The sequence below is a fragment of the Dipodomys merriami genome, unplaced genomic scaffold (genome assembly GCF_024711535.1).
Source record: "Dipodomys merriami isolate MVZ:Mamm:240054 unplaced genomic scaffold, mDipMer1.0.p SCAF_3, whole genome shotgun sequence".
Classification (NCBI taxonomy): Eukaryota; Metazoa; Chordata; class Mammalia; order Rodentia; family Heteromyidae; genus Dipodomys; species Dipodomys merriami.
Genome location: NW_027204492.1, coordinates 82539543 through 82554724, shown reverse-complemented (window position 1 = coordinate 82554724; position 15182 = coordinate 82539543). Strand labels below are relative to the sequence as shown.

At 39.5% G+C, this 15182-nt stretch overlaps 1 protein-coding gene across 16 annotated transcripts in view; it reads right to left on the bottom strand.

The window, feature by feature from the left end:
- Positions 1 to 15182, bottom strand: part of Huwe1 (HECT, UBA and WWE domain containing E3 ubiquitin protein ligase 1) — a 172728-nt gene that overhangs the window by 55840 nt on the left and 101706 nt on the right. For all 16 annotated transcript variants that reach the window (XM_070040419.1, XM_070040423.1, XM_070040420.1 and 13 more), the window contains 11 exons: positions 14482 to 14698; positions 13913 to 14035; positions 13202 to 13439; positions 12352 to 12582; positions 10576 to 10698; positions 9957 to 10052; positions 7122 to 7391; positions 4785 to 4937; positions 2473 to 2600; positions 2201 to 2282; positions 1293 to 1469 (listed from right to left, as the gene is read on the bottom strand). In XM_070040419.1, coding sequence (XP_069896520.1) covers positions 1293 to 1469; positions 2201 to 2282; positions 2473 to 2600; positions 4785 to 4937; positions 7122 to 7391; positions 9957 to 10052; positions 10576 to 10698; positions 12352 to 12582; positions 13202 to 13439; positions 13913 to 14035; positions 14482 to 14698 — 1838 coding nt within the window. The remainder of the gene's footprint in view (positions 1 to 1292; positions 1470 to 2200; positions 2283 to 2472; positions 2601 to 4784; positions 4938 to 7121; positions 7392 to 9956; positions 10053 to 10575; positions 10699 to 12351; positions 12583 to 13201; positions 13440 to 13912; positions 14036 to 14481; positions 14699 to 15182) is intronic.

Genomic DNA, 15182 nt, shown 5'->3' with positions numbered 1-15182 from the left:
TGGAAGGGAGCACAGTCAAGGCCCCATAATGAATTTGTGTCTGTGTGTATATACATGCACAGGCCAACAAGCATGTGTGCTGAACAGGGGCTTGGACTCAAATATGCTTGTGCTTGTTTTGTTTTATTTGCACTTAGGGCTGGCATTTTACCACCCGAAGTTAAAAGTCTATATGATCTGTTGCCCTGGGCTGGTTTTGAATCTCTTCAGTATCTCAGCATTCTGAGTAGCAGCATGAATCACTGATGCTTAGCCTAGTCTGGTTTTAGTACATCATTCATATCTTTGGTTTGTATGATGCTGAAGTGATGAGGGAAGGCAGGAGTTTAGGCTTGTGTTAGGACAGAGTAGTCATTTATTTATTGAGTAGCTAGTGTATGTTAAGTAGAAGAGTCCCTTAGTGAAATTCATTTCATTTATATTTAAAAAAGTAATTCAGAGGCGGAGGGATCGCTGGGCCCAATTGCCTAACTCCTTAGTAAGCACAAGACCCTGAAGTCAAACCATATTAATCTCTAAGAAAGAAAAAATAAAGTTGATGGTCAAGATTCAAGCCTCTTGCTAAGTGTATATTCTGTCCCTCACCCTAACCTGCCCAAGGCCTTAGTCACTACCTTTTTATTTTATCTTGTGCTGCAGTGGGCTTGACTTCCAAGACATGGCTTTGTGTGTGTGTGGGGGGCGGGGGGGGGGCGGGTTTGCTAGGGCTTGAACTCAAGGCCTGAGTACGTTCAGCATTTTTGCTAACTTTTATTATTTGATCTATAGCTTCACTATTGGCTTTTTGCTGGGTAACTGGAGATGATAAGCATTTCATGGACTTTCCTACCAGGGCTTGCTATGAACAGGGATGTTCAGATCTCAGCCTCCTGAGTAGCTAGGATACAAGTGTGGATCTTGGTGTTTAGCTCACAGCTGGTGCTCCACCACTTGAGGAACAACTCCCACTTCCAGCTTTTTCATGTTAATTGGAAGGTTTCTGGATTTGCCTTCCCAGGTGGTCCCATAATATCAACCCACAGATCTATCACTTTGAGTAGGTAGGATTAAACTTTCCAACAAAACAGTCTGATTCTAATCACTCCTTAACCTTGATTGAACACTGGAAAATCAAAGCACTACATAAACTCAAGGTCTGTGACTTTAGGAAAATTTAGCTCTTCAAAGATTACACTCAATTTAGAAGCATAAATCATTGGATCATAGGATCATTGGTTCAGAGAACAATCAAATGGGAAATCCAGTACATTCCCGCTTTCTAATACAGTTTATAGCACTTAATGAGCATATACCTGCACCATTGTGGTGAACTGGACAGTATATCTTCTTCGGCCTGCTGTGAATCGCACACTTGTTTCTCCAGATTTCCAGGCAGAATCAATAGTGCTATTGTTGCTGGCACTGTAACTACACCAACGCCCAGAACGGTCATCAAACCAGCGCCAGTTGTTGTTGTTGGACTGTAGGTACTAAATATAGAAGTATAAAGTTTATTTGTATTTCCGTCAAAGTTGATTGTTAAAATAAATGGTGCTAACTGCTAAAACTAATCCAGGAAAAAAAATACATGGCCTTTTTTTTTTTGTCACTTGTGGGGCTTGAACTCTGGGCCTGGGCGCTGTCCCTCAGCTATTCAGCTCAAGGCTAGTGCTCTACTACTTGAGCTACAGCACCACTTTGGCCAATTCTGCTATGTGGGTGCTGAGGAATCGAACCGAGGACCTCATGCATACAAGGCAAGCACTCTACCACTGAGTCACCTTCCCAGCCCACATTGGCTATTTAATGCATTTTAAAAACAAGAGGTTTTCACACAAGTTTAACTTCAATTAACATTTCCATGTGCAAGACTCCAATTCATTTCTCAGTATTAAAATCTCATACTTTCTTTTTGTTAACAACTGTTTTCCCCAAAACAAGAATGTTGTTCTGGATGAGCTGGAACAGAAATTCAGTTAGGAGGAAAAACTTGTTTGTAGACAGACTGCTGCATACTCAGCCCATCACGTAACAGAAGAGTAAACACTGCTAACTTCCAGATTAAGTTCTTGAAACTTTTAGCAAATAGTTCCTTAGGAAAATAATTTGATTCCTACATCAAATACCCTCATATGAACATCTATCTCCTATATTTTCTTCTGGTCTATTTTTGCATAAAAACTTAAACTATCCTGCCAACCAGACACTATAAATCACGCACCTTAGTCATTTGAGATCTTCTTTTTGAGGAAATGGCTGTCTTTTCGTAGAAATCAATAAGAAGCAAAACTGGGGTGATCCACCTAAAAAGGAGAAGTAATTTATTCTAGGCACACTGGTAAAATCTATTTTATCAGATATGTGATTAGTGGTCTAAGTATAAAAGCATTTATGATTTGCCCCATATGTGTTGCTGAAAATGCTTGATTCAGGCCCTTAGCCCAGTAGACCAATTTCTAAGAAACAGTAGTAAAATTTATAATATTCACTAACTTTGGGGTCTGGACATCTTTTTGTTCCTTAGCAGCCTGTAGGCAAGGCTGAACCACCTCCAAGAGCTTGATTAAGACATTAAGGATGCCACTTGACTCCACCACAAAAGCACATGGTAGTTTCAACTCCTAAATGATTGAAAAGAAAAAAGCAAGAAACACAAATTAGTATGAACCCTAAGATATATATTCAAATGTGTTTTTTTTCTTTCATGCATTTGTTTCTAACACATTTATAAGATTATTTCTTTGTTGCTTTGTATGTCCCTCCCCCACAGTATAACCCCTGCTTTCACTGTATTTGATGTTGGTATAATTTGTGGAGGGGAAGGGGAAAAACAAGTCGTTTAAATAAGGATACAGGTGGACCCGTTGCAACAATGAGAAGCACAAGTTGTCATGTCGAAAACGAACTTTACAAATTTGGTGGGGGAGGAGGGGAGGATTGGGTTGGGGGTGCGGGGGGAGGCTGGGAAGGGGAAACAAAGGAGGAAACTACAATGCTTGATAAGAAATGTACTCATTATCTTGTCCATCTAATTGTAACCGCTCTGTACAGTATTTTCACAATAAAAAATAAATTAAAATTAAAAAAAAAAAAGAAAATAGGAGGTGAACATTAACAGAATTGGTTGTAAGCATTAACTGGTTAATCTGAGATCATTTACTTCAATTCACTAGCCTTTATAGTTTCCTCATGGGTCAAGGGAAGTAATAATTTCGACTTCCATAGTATTTGTGATGATTTTAAAAAATGTGTGCACCCACACAAAGTATCTAACACAGTGTCTGACACATTAAAATAGAAATGGCTATTAAAATAAAGAAGGAAGCTTTACAACGTCGGTGCGGGGGGTGGGGGGGGGAGGAGAAGGATTGGGATTGGGTGGGAGGGGGGAGGCTGGGAAGGGATGTGAAGGGTAAACCAAAGGAGGAGGCTGCAATGCTTGGTAAGAAATGTACGCATTATCCTGCCCATGTAATTGTAACCCCTCTGTACAGTATGTTCACAAATTAAATTAAATTTTAAAAAAAAGATAAAATAAAATAAAGAAGGAGCTGGGTTACAATGGCTCACGCCTATAATCCCAGCTACTCAGGAAGCTGGGATCTGAGTATTGCTGTTAAAAGCCAGCCCAGGCAGAAAAGGCCCTGAGACTCTGATCTCCAATTAACCACCAGAAAACCAGAAGTGGTGCTGTGGCTCAAGTGGTAGAGCACTACCTTTGCGCATGAAGATGCTCACGGACAGTGCACAGGCCCTGAGTTCGAGCCTCAGGCCTAGGGGAAAAAAGGTATCCTGACAACTTCACACATATACTAGAATCATCTCTTTAGTTACTATAACCCATTAGTTTCACATTTTACTATTAAATGTAATGACCTACATAAAAAAAAAAATCAATTGTTGGGCTGGGAAGGTGGCTCAGTGGTAGAGTGCTTGCCTTGCATGCCTGAGGCCCTGGGTTCGATTCCTCAGCACCACATAAGCAAAAAGAAAAAAGCCGGAAGTGGCGCTGTGGCTCAAGTGGTAGAGCGCTAGCCTTGAGCTGAAGAGCTGAGGGACAGTGCCCAGGCCCAGAGTTCAGGCCCCACGACCGGACCCCCCCCCCAAAAAATAAATAAATAAAATAAATCAATTGTCTAATCTAAAACCAGTCCTAGCTAATATGCTGGTCAAATTAATAACAAGCCTTACTTAAACTACTCTCTGACCCCAAATAACCTGCTGACTCATCAGTTGTTAAAGGAGAGAACCTGATTACCATAACACTAACCACCCTGTATTTCCATAGTTCACATGATTATACAGCTGCCAGTTAGGCATTCTAAGAGAGGCAAACATTTTTACTACTTGAGCTCACCACCTGGGCAGTGTCCCTGGGCTTTTTGGCTTAAGGCTAGTGTGAGGCACTTCTGATTATGTGGTAGTCAACTAGAGATGGGGGGGTCTCAAAAGACTTTCCCACCTTTGCTGGCTTCAAATGGTGATCCTCAGATCTCAGCACACACACACACCCCTGTTCAGTAACTAGGTTTTCAGGCATGAGTCACCAGCACCTGGCTAATTATTTATATATGCTTTTAAATTGTCACCCAACTATTTTTATTGAGGAAGTAATGTTTCCTAAACTCAAAATTGTTCCTATAATTCATTTAGTATTTTGCACATCTTAGCCTGTTAGAGGAGTTGTAGACTAATAAAACACAGAGATCATGCTTTACGTTTCTATTTTCTTCCATGTCTCATATGGTAGATACTCAGTAACTTTTGACAAATGAATTACACAGCCCCAAAGACATAAATTTTACCTCAAAGAGTAGTGTTAAAAGCAAGATTCTAGTAGCCAAATTGGAGGCCTGGGGCAAGGTAGCCATCTGACTGATCCACTCTGATACAGTTTTTGTGTCACTTGTTGTCAATGGAAGAGCAGCTTTGATCAATACATCAGCAGCTTCCCACACCTGGAAAAGAAGAAAAATGGCCAAATCAGTAAACTACAGAGTAATGAGTTTTTGAGAACATTTTCAATCTTTACAAATACTCCTCTAGCCTAATATATGCAACGAAGACAGGGATATGATAAAATAGATACTTCAGAGATTTAATGCCAAAAAATGTAATCACCATGATTACACTGATTTTAGATTATAAGAATCAGCCTAAAAAAGAAGCAGCCTATATCACAAAGTCAAACACATGATAGTGGTGTTTGAACTTCAGGTTGTGCTAGAATTGCATGTTAAACACTTGGAATACTCACCAGCCTGGAAACAAATGTTTATCAAAATTCTTGGTATACATAGTCAATATCACAAAGGCCTCAGCCACTTATTAGTTCCATCAGCAATCTTTGTTATTATCTTATTCAGAATTAGCATTTAATAAAACCCACTAAAAACCTAGAACACTGAAAGATTAAATGTGTCAAAATGAATATGATAACACTTTCCTTTTCCAAAAAGGTTTTATTTTTCATACAAGTATAGTAAAAAGCAAGGCATTGTTGGTTCACCTCTGTATTCAAAAATGCTTAGGAGACACAGATATAAGGATTGCAGTTTGAAGCTGGCCCCAGTAGAAAAATCTGAGATTCTTACCTCTAATTAACCAGCAAAATGCTGGACTTAAGATGTGGAAAAGCTCAAGACAGCGAAAAAAGCTAAGTGGAAACTCAAGGCTCTGAGTTTAAGTCCCAATACACTGGCTTTAGAAAAAAAAAACACAACTTTTTTCTTCTACACAGTTTTCCTTGACTTTTACAATACTGTAAATTAAAAATTTGTGAAGGACTAGGTCATGGCTAAAAGAGTAAAACACTTGCTTGACACAATGACAAGTGTAATCTCAAGTACAATAAACAGCACAACCAACAAAAAACCCCACTTTATATAGACCAAAAGTAGGTCTTCCCCCTTAAGTTTTTCCATGAGCATTAGGTTTAAAGATTTTGTAAAAACAAGATAGTAATGATTAAAACATAGGACTAGATTAGAAACAACAAAGAAAATACAACAAAATATTCATCAGCGGCTTTGAGTATTTATCTTAATTTCTTATCCTACTTCTGCAACTGGCATACTGTTTCTTCTAAGGGGCTTGAACTCAGGACCTGGGTACTTTCCCTCAGTTTTCTTGGTAAGGGTGAACATTCTCCCATTTGAGCTACTTTTAGCTTTTTGGTGGTTAATTAGAGATAGAATCTCACAGACTTTCCTGCCCAGGCTGTCTTTGGACCACAATCCTTAGATCTCTATATTCTGTATAGCTAGGATTACAGGTGTGAGGCACCACCACCTGGCTCATATATTAACTGGTTGTTGTTGGATTTTTTGTCAGTCGTGGGGCCTGAACTCTGGGCCTGGGTGCTGTCCCTAAGCTCTTCAGCTCAAGGCTAGCTCTGTACCACTTGAGCCATAGCACCACTTCTGGCTTTTTTTGCTTATGTGGTGCTAAGGAATTGAACCCAGGGCCTAATGCATGCAGAGCAAGCACTCTACCACTGAGCCACCTTTCCAACCCCTCATATATTAATGTTACGTGAGAAAAAAGTATTTAAAATAACAGATGGGCACAGTGGCTCATGTTTGCAATCATAGCTACTCATGAGGAGAAGGAACGTTAGAAGGAAAGCAGTTGGGAGGCCAGCTCAGGCAAAAATGTTGGCAAGAACCCATCTGAACTAACAGCTAGGTGAGTGGTGCAGATATGCCAGTCCAGGTAGATAATCACAATCTAGGCACAATCAAAAATAGGACACTCAAGCTTACTCTAAGTAACTAAAACAAAAACAGTCAGAGTGTGGCTTAATTGGTAACATGCATGCTTTAGTAAGAATGAGGCTCTGAGTTCAAACCCAAGTACTGGGGAGGAAAAAGGCAACAATCAATCAAAAACAACAAATATTGTGCCATAAATAGATACCATGAAGTAACTGTTATGTAGAAAGTTTTCTAACTTAGCTCAAGAGTACAATACATTTTGAACATGGAAGCAGAAGCTAGATTGCAATGAAAAAGACTGAAAGAGTAAATATAGCAACATTTGATAGAATGCAAAAGTACTAGTTTTTCAGAAATCGGGTTGTTGATGGTAAAAAAAAAAAAAATCACCATATGCTCCTTTCTTGTGGCCCACTGAAAGCCTACCTGATTTACTACTTGCTTCAGAATCATGTCACGATAGTCTGCTCCATTACGTTTGATGGCAGTCATGATCAGATCGCACACGCGGTACACTGTGTCTGGCAGTTCATCAAGAAGGTGGAAGCAGCCTGGTAACATTGTATCTGTGAAAGTATGAAGCTCATCTTGTTCAAGTGGGTCAGCATCCTGGAACTTCTCTAGACATTTAGCTTCTTCCTCCTCTTGTTTTTCTCGAGCTTTCCTTTCCTCTTCCTCCTTCCGGCAAGCAACTTCCTGGAGCCAGGGAAGAAAGAGTGTCAGCATATTGGAGGGGTGAAGGAAGAAACATGAAGGAGACTAAGAAGGGGGTAACTCTAATACAGTGTACTAGACACAAAAATGAAAATATTAAATTGTAACTTTTTTAGGTAGGTCATGGTTTAACTCTTGGCCTGGGTTCTGTCTCAGCTCTGCAATTCAGATTAGCACTCTTACCATTTTGACCTACAGTGCCACTTCCAGTTTTCTTTTGTTTAATTGGAGATAAGAGTCTCATGGGGGCTGGGAAGGTGGCTTAGTAGTAGAGTACATGAAGAAGCCCTGGGTTTGATTCCTCAGTACCTCATGAATAGAAAAAGCCAGAAGGGGCACTGTGGCTAAGTAAGTGGTAGCTTTCTAAGCTTTGAGAAAAAGAGGCTCAGGGATAGCGCCCATGTCCTGAGACTGGCAGAAAAAAAATTTCACAGACTTTCCTGCCCAGGCTGGCTTTGAACCATGATCCTTAAGTCTCAGCATCCTGAGTAGCTAGGATTACAGATTTGAGACACCCCCACCTGGCTAAATTGTAAATCTTTTGTGTAATCATTTCCAAGTTTTTTTTTTTTTAATTTTGAAAAAAGGAAATTTAGAATGTGAATTAACAACAATGACAACAACAACAAAAAACCTAAAAAAAAGACAGGCACTGGTGGCTTATGCTGTAATCCTAGCTACTTAGGAAGTTGAGATCTGAGAATCACAATTCAAAGCCACCTGGGGCACAGAAGTCCATGAGATTCCTTTTTTTTTTTTTTTTTTGGGTCCGGTCGTGGGGCCTGAACTCTGGGCCTGTCCCTCCGCTCTTCAGCTCAAGGCTAGCGCACTACCACTTGAGCCACAGTGCCACTTCCGGCTTTTTTCTTTTTGCTTATGTGGTGCTGAGGAATCGAACCCAGGGCCTCATGCATGCAAGGCAAGCGCTCTACCACTGAGCCGCCTTCCCAGCCCATCCATGAGATTCTTATCTCCAATTAACCTTCAGAAAAAACAAGTGCCACTGTGGCTTAGAACAACAGAGCACGAGGCTTGAATGAACCAAACCCAGGGACAGTGCCTGGACCTTGAGTTAAAGTGCCATAACTGATGGAAAAAAGTGGGGGCAAACAAATCTAGCCAGGGATCAGTGGCTCATTCCTTTAATTCTAGTGACTCAGGAGGCTGAGATCTGAGGATTATGGTTCAAAGCCCAAGGACTGGCACAAAATTAAATTAATAAATAAAAAAGAAATATCTAAATATTCTATATTATTATTGTAACTAAGTTAATCTAACAAGGCTGCAAATTACAAAGTTAATATTAAAAAAAATCAGGGGCTGGGAATGTAGCTTAGTGGTACAGTGTTTGCCCAGCATGCATGAAGCCCTGGGTTTGATTCCTTAGTACCACATGAACAGATAAAGCCAGAAGTGGTGCTGTGGCTAAAGTGGCAAAAGCTCAGGGGCTATACATTAAGGCAAGGAGTCTCTCAATTCCATTGTTGTAAGAAAATAGTGTACAGGTGCTGAGTTCAGGACTGGTTAAAAAAAATCCTATATGACATTTTATTAACAACATGTGTGGAAAGGTAACAATGAAATATTACCCTATAGCTAATGTAAGCTAATAAAAATGTATTCTAAGCAGGGAAGCTGGCTCAGTGGTAGAGTACTTGTCTAGCATGCATGAAGCTCTGGGTTCAATTTCTCAGTATCACATACACATAAAAAGCCAGATGTGGTGCTGTGGCTCAAGTGGAAGAGTACCAACCTTGAGTAAAAGAAGCTCAGGGACAGCACCCAGGGCCTCAGTTCAAGCCCCAGGATGGCAAAAAATTTATTCTACAAAATTAGAAATCATCTTCCATGAATAGTTATACAAGCTAAGCGAAATCACATACCAAAAAGAATGCATTTGCAATTCTATCCAAAACTTTCTCAAGAAGTTGAAATTCAATCAGGGTATGACAATGAGTATAACTGAAGCCACAGAGAAGACAAGAGAAGGATGGCTCTAACATCCCAAAAATGTTTCCAGTTATCTGCAATATCCCACCATAATCCTTTTTAGATATATCCTTATTTTTGACACTATGTTAAATTCAATAAAGTATCACTTAAAAAAGATAGCAAAAGGGGGCTGGGAAGGTGGCTCAGTGGTAGAGTGCTTGCTTTGCATGCCTGAGGCCCTGGGCTCGATTCCTCAGCACCACATAAGCAAAAAGAAAAAAGCCGGAAGTGGTGCTGTGGCTCAAGTGATAAGAGTGCTAGCCTTGAGCTGAAGAGCTGAGGGACAGCGCCCAGGCCCAGAGTTCAGGTCCCACGACCAGACCCAAAAAAACCAAAAAAAACCCCCAAAAGATAGCAAAACAAACAAACAAACAAACCAAGTACATTTGGGTGTTATTTGTGACAACACAGATTAATACTTCATCTGCATCTTCTAAAGTTTTGAGTTAATACTAGGTAGCTCAATTATAGACAGCATACAATAGGAACAGAGTAATTATAAAATACTATTATTAAAGGGCAAAAGCCTATAGGATGCTGCTTTCTAGTTACTACCTCAGGTGACTCTGCCCTTTGATCCATTGGGATATCCTGTCCCAAAGACATAGCAATTGCTCTCATCATTTGGTCCTCTTCAGACATGCTGAGATCCTAGAGAGTAATACAGAAATTCCAACAATTACACACATCTGAAACAAATAAAACTCATAGGCAACCCCAACTCACATGGCATTATATATTTTGCAGCCAATCTTTAGACAGGGAAGGGGATATGCTCTGAATATGGCTCTCTGTAGCCAAACCCATCTAGGCTTACTTGAACATTACAGGAACAATGGGAGGAAAATCACAATGAATTAAACACAGGAAGTAATTATATATAGAATAAACCATAAATTCTGAATCTCAGAAAGGCATGTCTCTTCTTTGAATTACAAGTTAATATACAAATTCAGGCTAATAGCATGCATGACTGGAGGACAGGCAGCTTCTTGCCATTACATTCTGAAGCTCTGAGAGGTTTTGTGAAAAGGAAATAAAGGTAAGTGATCGTGAGTGAAATAGGAAAATGAGAAGTAGTTTATTGTAAGAAAGATCAGAGATGGAAGGGTAAGGGGGAAAATGCTATTAGTAATAAAACGAAACTGATATTATAATTCCTATGCCAACTTACCCGAACAACTCCTCCCATGATTGGAGGAGGGTGGGTTAGAAGGTATTCAGTAGCTTGCTCCATGGTGCTTGTATTCAACAGGGCCTCCATGGCATGTTCTCTTGTAAAACCCATGTCCATGAGCTACAAAAAGATTACAAGAGCTCAAGACTACAATAAAGAAATGCAAATGCATTTAAAATGAATGAAACCTTTTCTGGATGGAAACAGGAACTGAGGGTACCGTTAAGCAGTGCAGTTAGGTACTATGAGTGGTCCTTTCTCTTTGGTGCTGCTACAACTATTCAAACATTAAAGCTACACATTCAGGATAGATGGTTCTAATTGAAAGACTAGCTGCTGATGTACAAGCATAAACTGGTTCCAATTTTGTAGAAAACAGTGAGGTTTTTCTTAGCAGCATAAAATGTACTTCAAAAACTAAACTAGAGCCGGGCGCTGGTGGCTCACGCCTGTAATCCTAGCTGCTCAGGAGGCTGAGATGTGAGGATCACAGTTCAAAGCCAGCCCAGGTAGGAGAGACTGTGAGACTCCTATCTCCAATAAACCACCAGAAAACCGGAAGTGGCACTGTAGCTCAAGTGGTAGAGCACTTGCCTTGAGCTGAAGGACAGCGCCCAGGCCCAGAGTTCAAGCCCCACGACTGACCAAAAAAAAAAAAAAAAAACTAAACTAGAAAATCTACTACTTGTGAAACCATCATGAGAGATACATAAGTAAACTGTACCACAGATTTATAAGGAACTTTAGGAAAATTAATATTTAATACTAAAATAGCCAAAATTTTCTTAATGAAAGCAATTTTAAATTTTATTTAGAACTATATAAAAATTAATGCTAGAACCAAGCAACTCAAAATAGACAAGAATTATCTTTTGTAGCAAAATTATCAATGCTTTTTAAAAATACCTTGTGGCTGGATGCCGGTGGCTCATGCTTATAATCCTAGCTACTCAGGAGGCTGAGATCTGAGGAATACAGTTCAAAGCCAGCCCGGGCAGGAAAGTCCATGAGACTCTTATTTCTAATAAACCACTCAGAAAACCGGACGTGGTGCTGTAGCTCAAGTGGTAGCATGCTAGCTTTGAGCTGAAGAGCTGAGGGACAGCATCCAAGCCCAGAATTCAAGCCCCACAACCGATCAAAAAAAAAAAAAAAAAAACCTTGCTTACTCCCCAGACTTATATAAACTGTTATCAGTTTGTTGTTGCAATGTAGGGTGTTAAACTCAGTGCTTTGTGTATATACTCTACTACTGCCCAGTGAGACATTTATCACTTAAATAATAAGAAATGGGGCATAAATCTATAGAAGATTTGAGTAAGACTCTTGACATAAAGACCATGCAAATATATAAAAGGAGGAAAATAAAATGCTCTTTTTGACAAGTGGCAGAAAGTTGTGTTCCTCTCTTCTCCCACTTCTAATCTTCAGTTTTTAAAATGTGACTTATATATTTTAAATTGAAAGGGAACAGGTATTGCGGTGATTATGTTCTCAAAGCTGAATAAATTTGAATTGGTCAGTATGCCTGCAAAGAACAAAACATCAGCAGGTGACTGAAAATATAATTAAAACACTAAAGAGACACAAATATATTACCTATGCATCTGAGACTATACCCTCTACATTTCCTAAGGAGAAAAAAAAAAATTCAAGAGGAATGAATTTAAACTTATCTCCTGGCTAATAAAACCAAGCACTTAGTGGTATATGAACTTAGAAACTGATAAACATTACAAAGAATTATCCCTGATTTTCAGACTACAATCCCACCTGTTGTAGCTGCTGCTGATTAACTTGAGGTTCACGACGGGAGCTACCCTCTTCTTGTCCTGCATCCTCTTCTCCTCGAGACCCTTCCTTCTCTTTGCTTAGTCTCTCTCGAATCACAGGTTCTCCTCGGAGGATGTGGCATAGAATGGCTAGCATTGACTCAGCCATTCGACCACCATAGACCTTCAAGGGTTTCCGGTTCCATAGATTCTTGATGCAAGTAAAGGCTGCCTGTAAGTCATTTGAAAAACATGTGACGGAGTAAATTAAAGACAAAGTAAACAGAAATCATAATCCTAGGCAAATACTGAGGGCAATTAGGAAAGAATATGTAACTCAATTTGAAAATGTCAACCTGAAGTATAACTTTCATACTGATACAACAGAAAATCCTCATTTGGTCTTTATACCTTTCTGTAAGCAGTCATATCCAGGACTAAGATTTGATTGTTCTTCTATAATTGTATTTCCACCTGACATGAAATGGCAATCCATTTGTACAACACCTTAATAACAATAAAATATTTTGAAAAACTGCATTTCCTTAACATGGACAAAGTAGAGCACAAATTATCAAATTAACATGAGAAGAAATTTCTCGGGCTGGGAAGGTGGCTCAGTGGTAGAGCGCTTGCCTTGCATGCCTGATGCCCTGGGTTCGATTCCTCAGCACCACATAAGTAAAAAGAAAAAAGCCGGAGGTGGCGCTGTGGCTCAAGTGGTAGAGCGCTATCCTTGAGCCGAAGAGCTGAAGGACACCGCCCAGGCCCAGAGTTCAGGCCCACGACCGGACCCCCCCACCCCTCCAAAAAAAGAAATTTCTCTTTACTTTAAAATGTTGAATACTCACTTTTTGGGTTACCACAAGGAAGCGGAGGGCACTGAATTGAGGAAAGTTCTGAACCCCTCCAGGCAATTTGGCAGGCAGTGAATGTGGAGATTCAAGCACTGTGGTAGGATTCACCATCTTTTCCACAAGCATAAGCCAAGCATCTAAGAATTCACCTGTGCCATCAGGTAATTCTGAATGTTCTAATCCTTCAGCAACAGGAACCTTGCCTCCCATGGAAAGAGCCCAGTTGAAAGTTCTAAATTCATATAAGAGAAAGTAAAAATATTAATGACTCCAATAAGGAGGCTTTTCATTTAATTCTCTACATAAGCACTACATGTCCTTTCCTTTTCCTGGTGTTATTACTGCTAATATGTCCAAGATTTACTAGCTTTCCTTTTGAAGGACCTGAAAAAAAATCCCATCAAACTAGTGAGATTCAGCCTAGAAATGTTCTGACCAAGCAAAATAAAAACAATAAACAAACAACATAAAATGACAAGTCTTAAAAACCCTTAGAAACACTTGTCATACAGGATTAACCACCACCCTCCCAAGGAAAACAGGGCACACATGTGGCTGGGTCCCAGAACATAAAAGGACACAACCAATGATTTCTATATATCTCACTGTCATAAGACAGGGGACTTAGAAAGTTTTGAAAAGGTCTGGTACACAGAAAAGATCAAACTACAAGAAATGTTTCCCTGTAAAGCAAATGATCCTTACTCAAAAAGAGCATTGTGACCTCCAGAGCAGAGAAATTTCTGCAGCATGAGGTGGTAAGGATACTTCCTTTCATCAAACAGCATTGGAGAAGTGAAACCAACGGAACAGATGAAGAATGTTAGCCTGTAAGGGGGGGGGGGAAGCAAAAATAAAATTAGGTAAAAAAAATCATGAGGTAGATATAAAAGCAATGAGAAATTTATGGGAAAAAAACAACGGTAACATTTAACATGCACTAAAGTGATTGGACAGACTAAAAAGCAGCTGGGTGAATAATACAGTTATAAAACTGCCAAAAATATGAAAGGAGACACTTGTCATGTAATAACAAATAAAAGGTTACTGAAACACAGTCTAACTCTAAGTGCTTTAAAATTTTCCATCATGTTCTATACTACAAGCAATCAAAACAAGTTTCTTACATATAACAGAGGTTATATATCTAGAGTAAAAAGAGATTTCCTAGCTCTCAAGTTCAATATCTCACTCTTCAATTAAGTAGAATAGAAACAAATTATATTATTTTTAATGTAAATTTTCCAGGCCCAGCATCTCAAGCAGAACCTCACCTGAAGCGGGGAGTAGGTGTATATGGTGGGGGCTGCCAAGATAAGCCCTTTGTGAGAAGCTTCGTGAGAGCTGAAGCTGTTGATCGAGCAGCAGGTGTCGGTGCTGTAGTGGTACTGGCCGCATGATGGCTCCTTCTCTGGCGGACAGGAGACCCCACACAAAGTTTAACAAGGAGTCCAAATAGTTCAGCAAGTGCTCGGCCTAATCTGGAGGAAGCTGGAACCCATAAGTTAGAATAAGGCTGTATAGTATTCTCAGAGTGATTTCATGAGAACAGACATACATGGTATTAATACTTTTATGATTAACCCATTCTCTGAACAATACACCAAAGAAACAATCTTCATATATGATAATCCAAATTAGAAGTTCCATAAGAAACAATAGCTATGTTGAAGGTAGGAGGCAGAAGTATGTTGGCAGTTAATATGTAACAAATGTGAAATACAAGTATGCCTGATTATTTGCTGACTTCCCTTTAAACATTTTTGACTAGTTTTAAATTTCTGCAATGACTGTTTCTCTTGAGAAATGCTTGTATATCATTTCTGAAAACAAACATTTTACCATACAGAAAAAGGAGGTAGGTCTAAATAAAAGATTTGGTCTTGAAAAGATATAAATGTACATAGGAACCCACTATATAAACACAACTTCATTTGCAATCAATTTGGAAGTTTCAGGCTCAAAAATGAGTAAG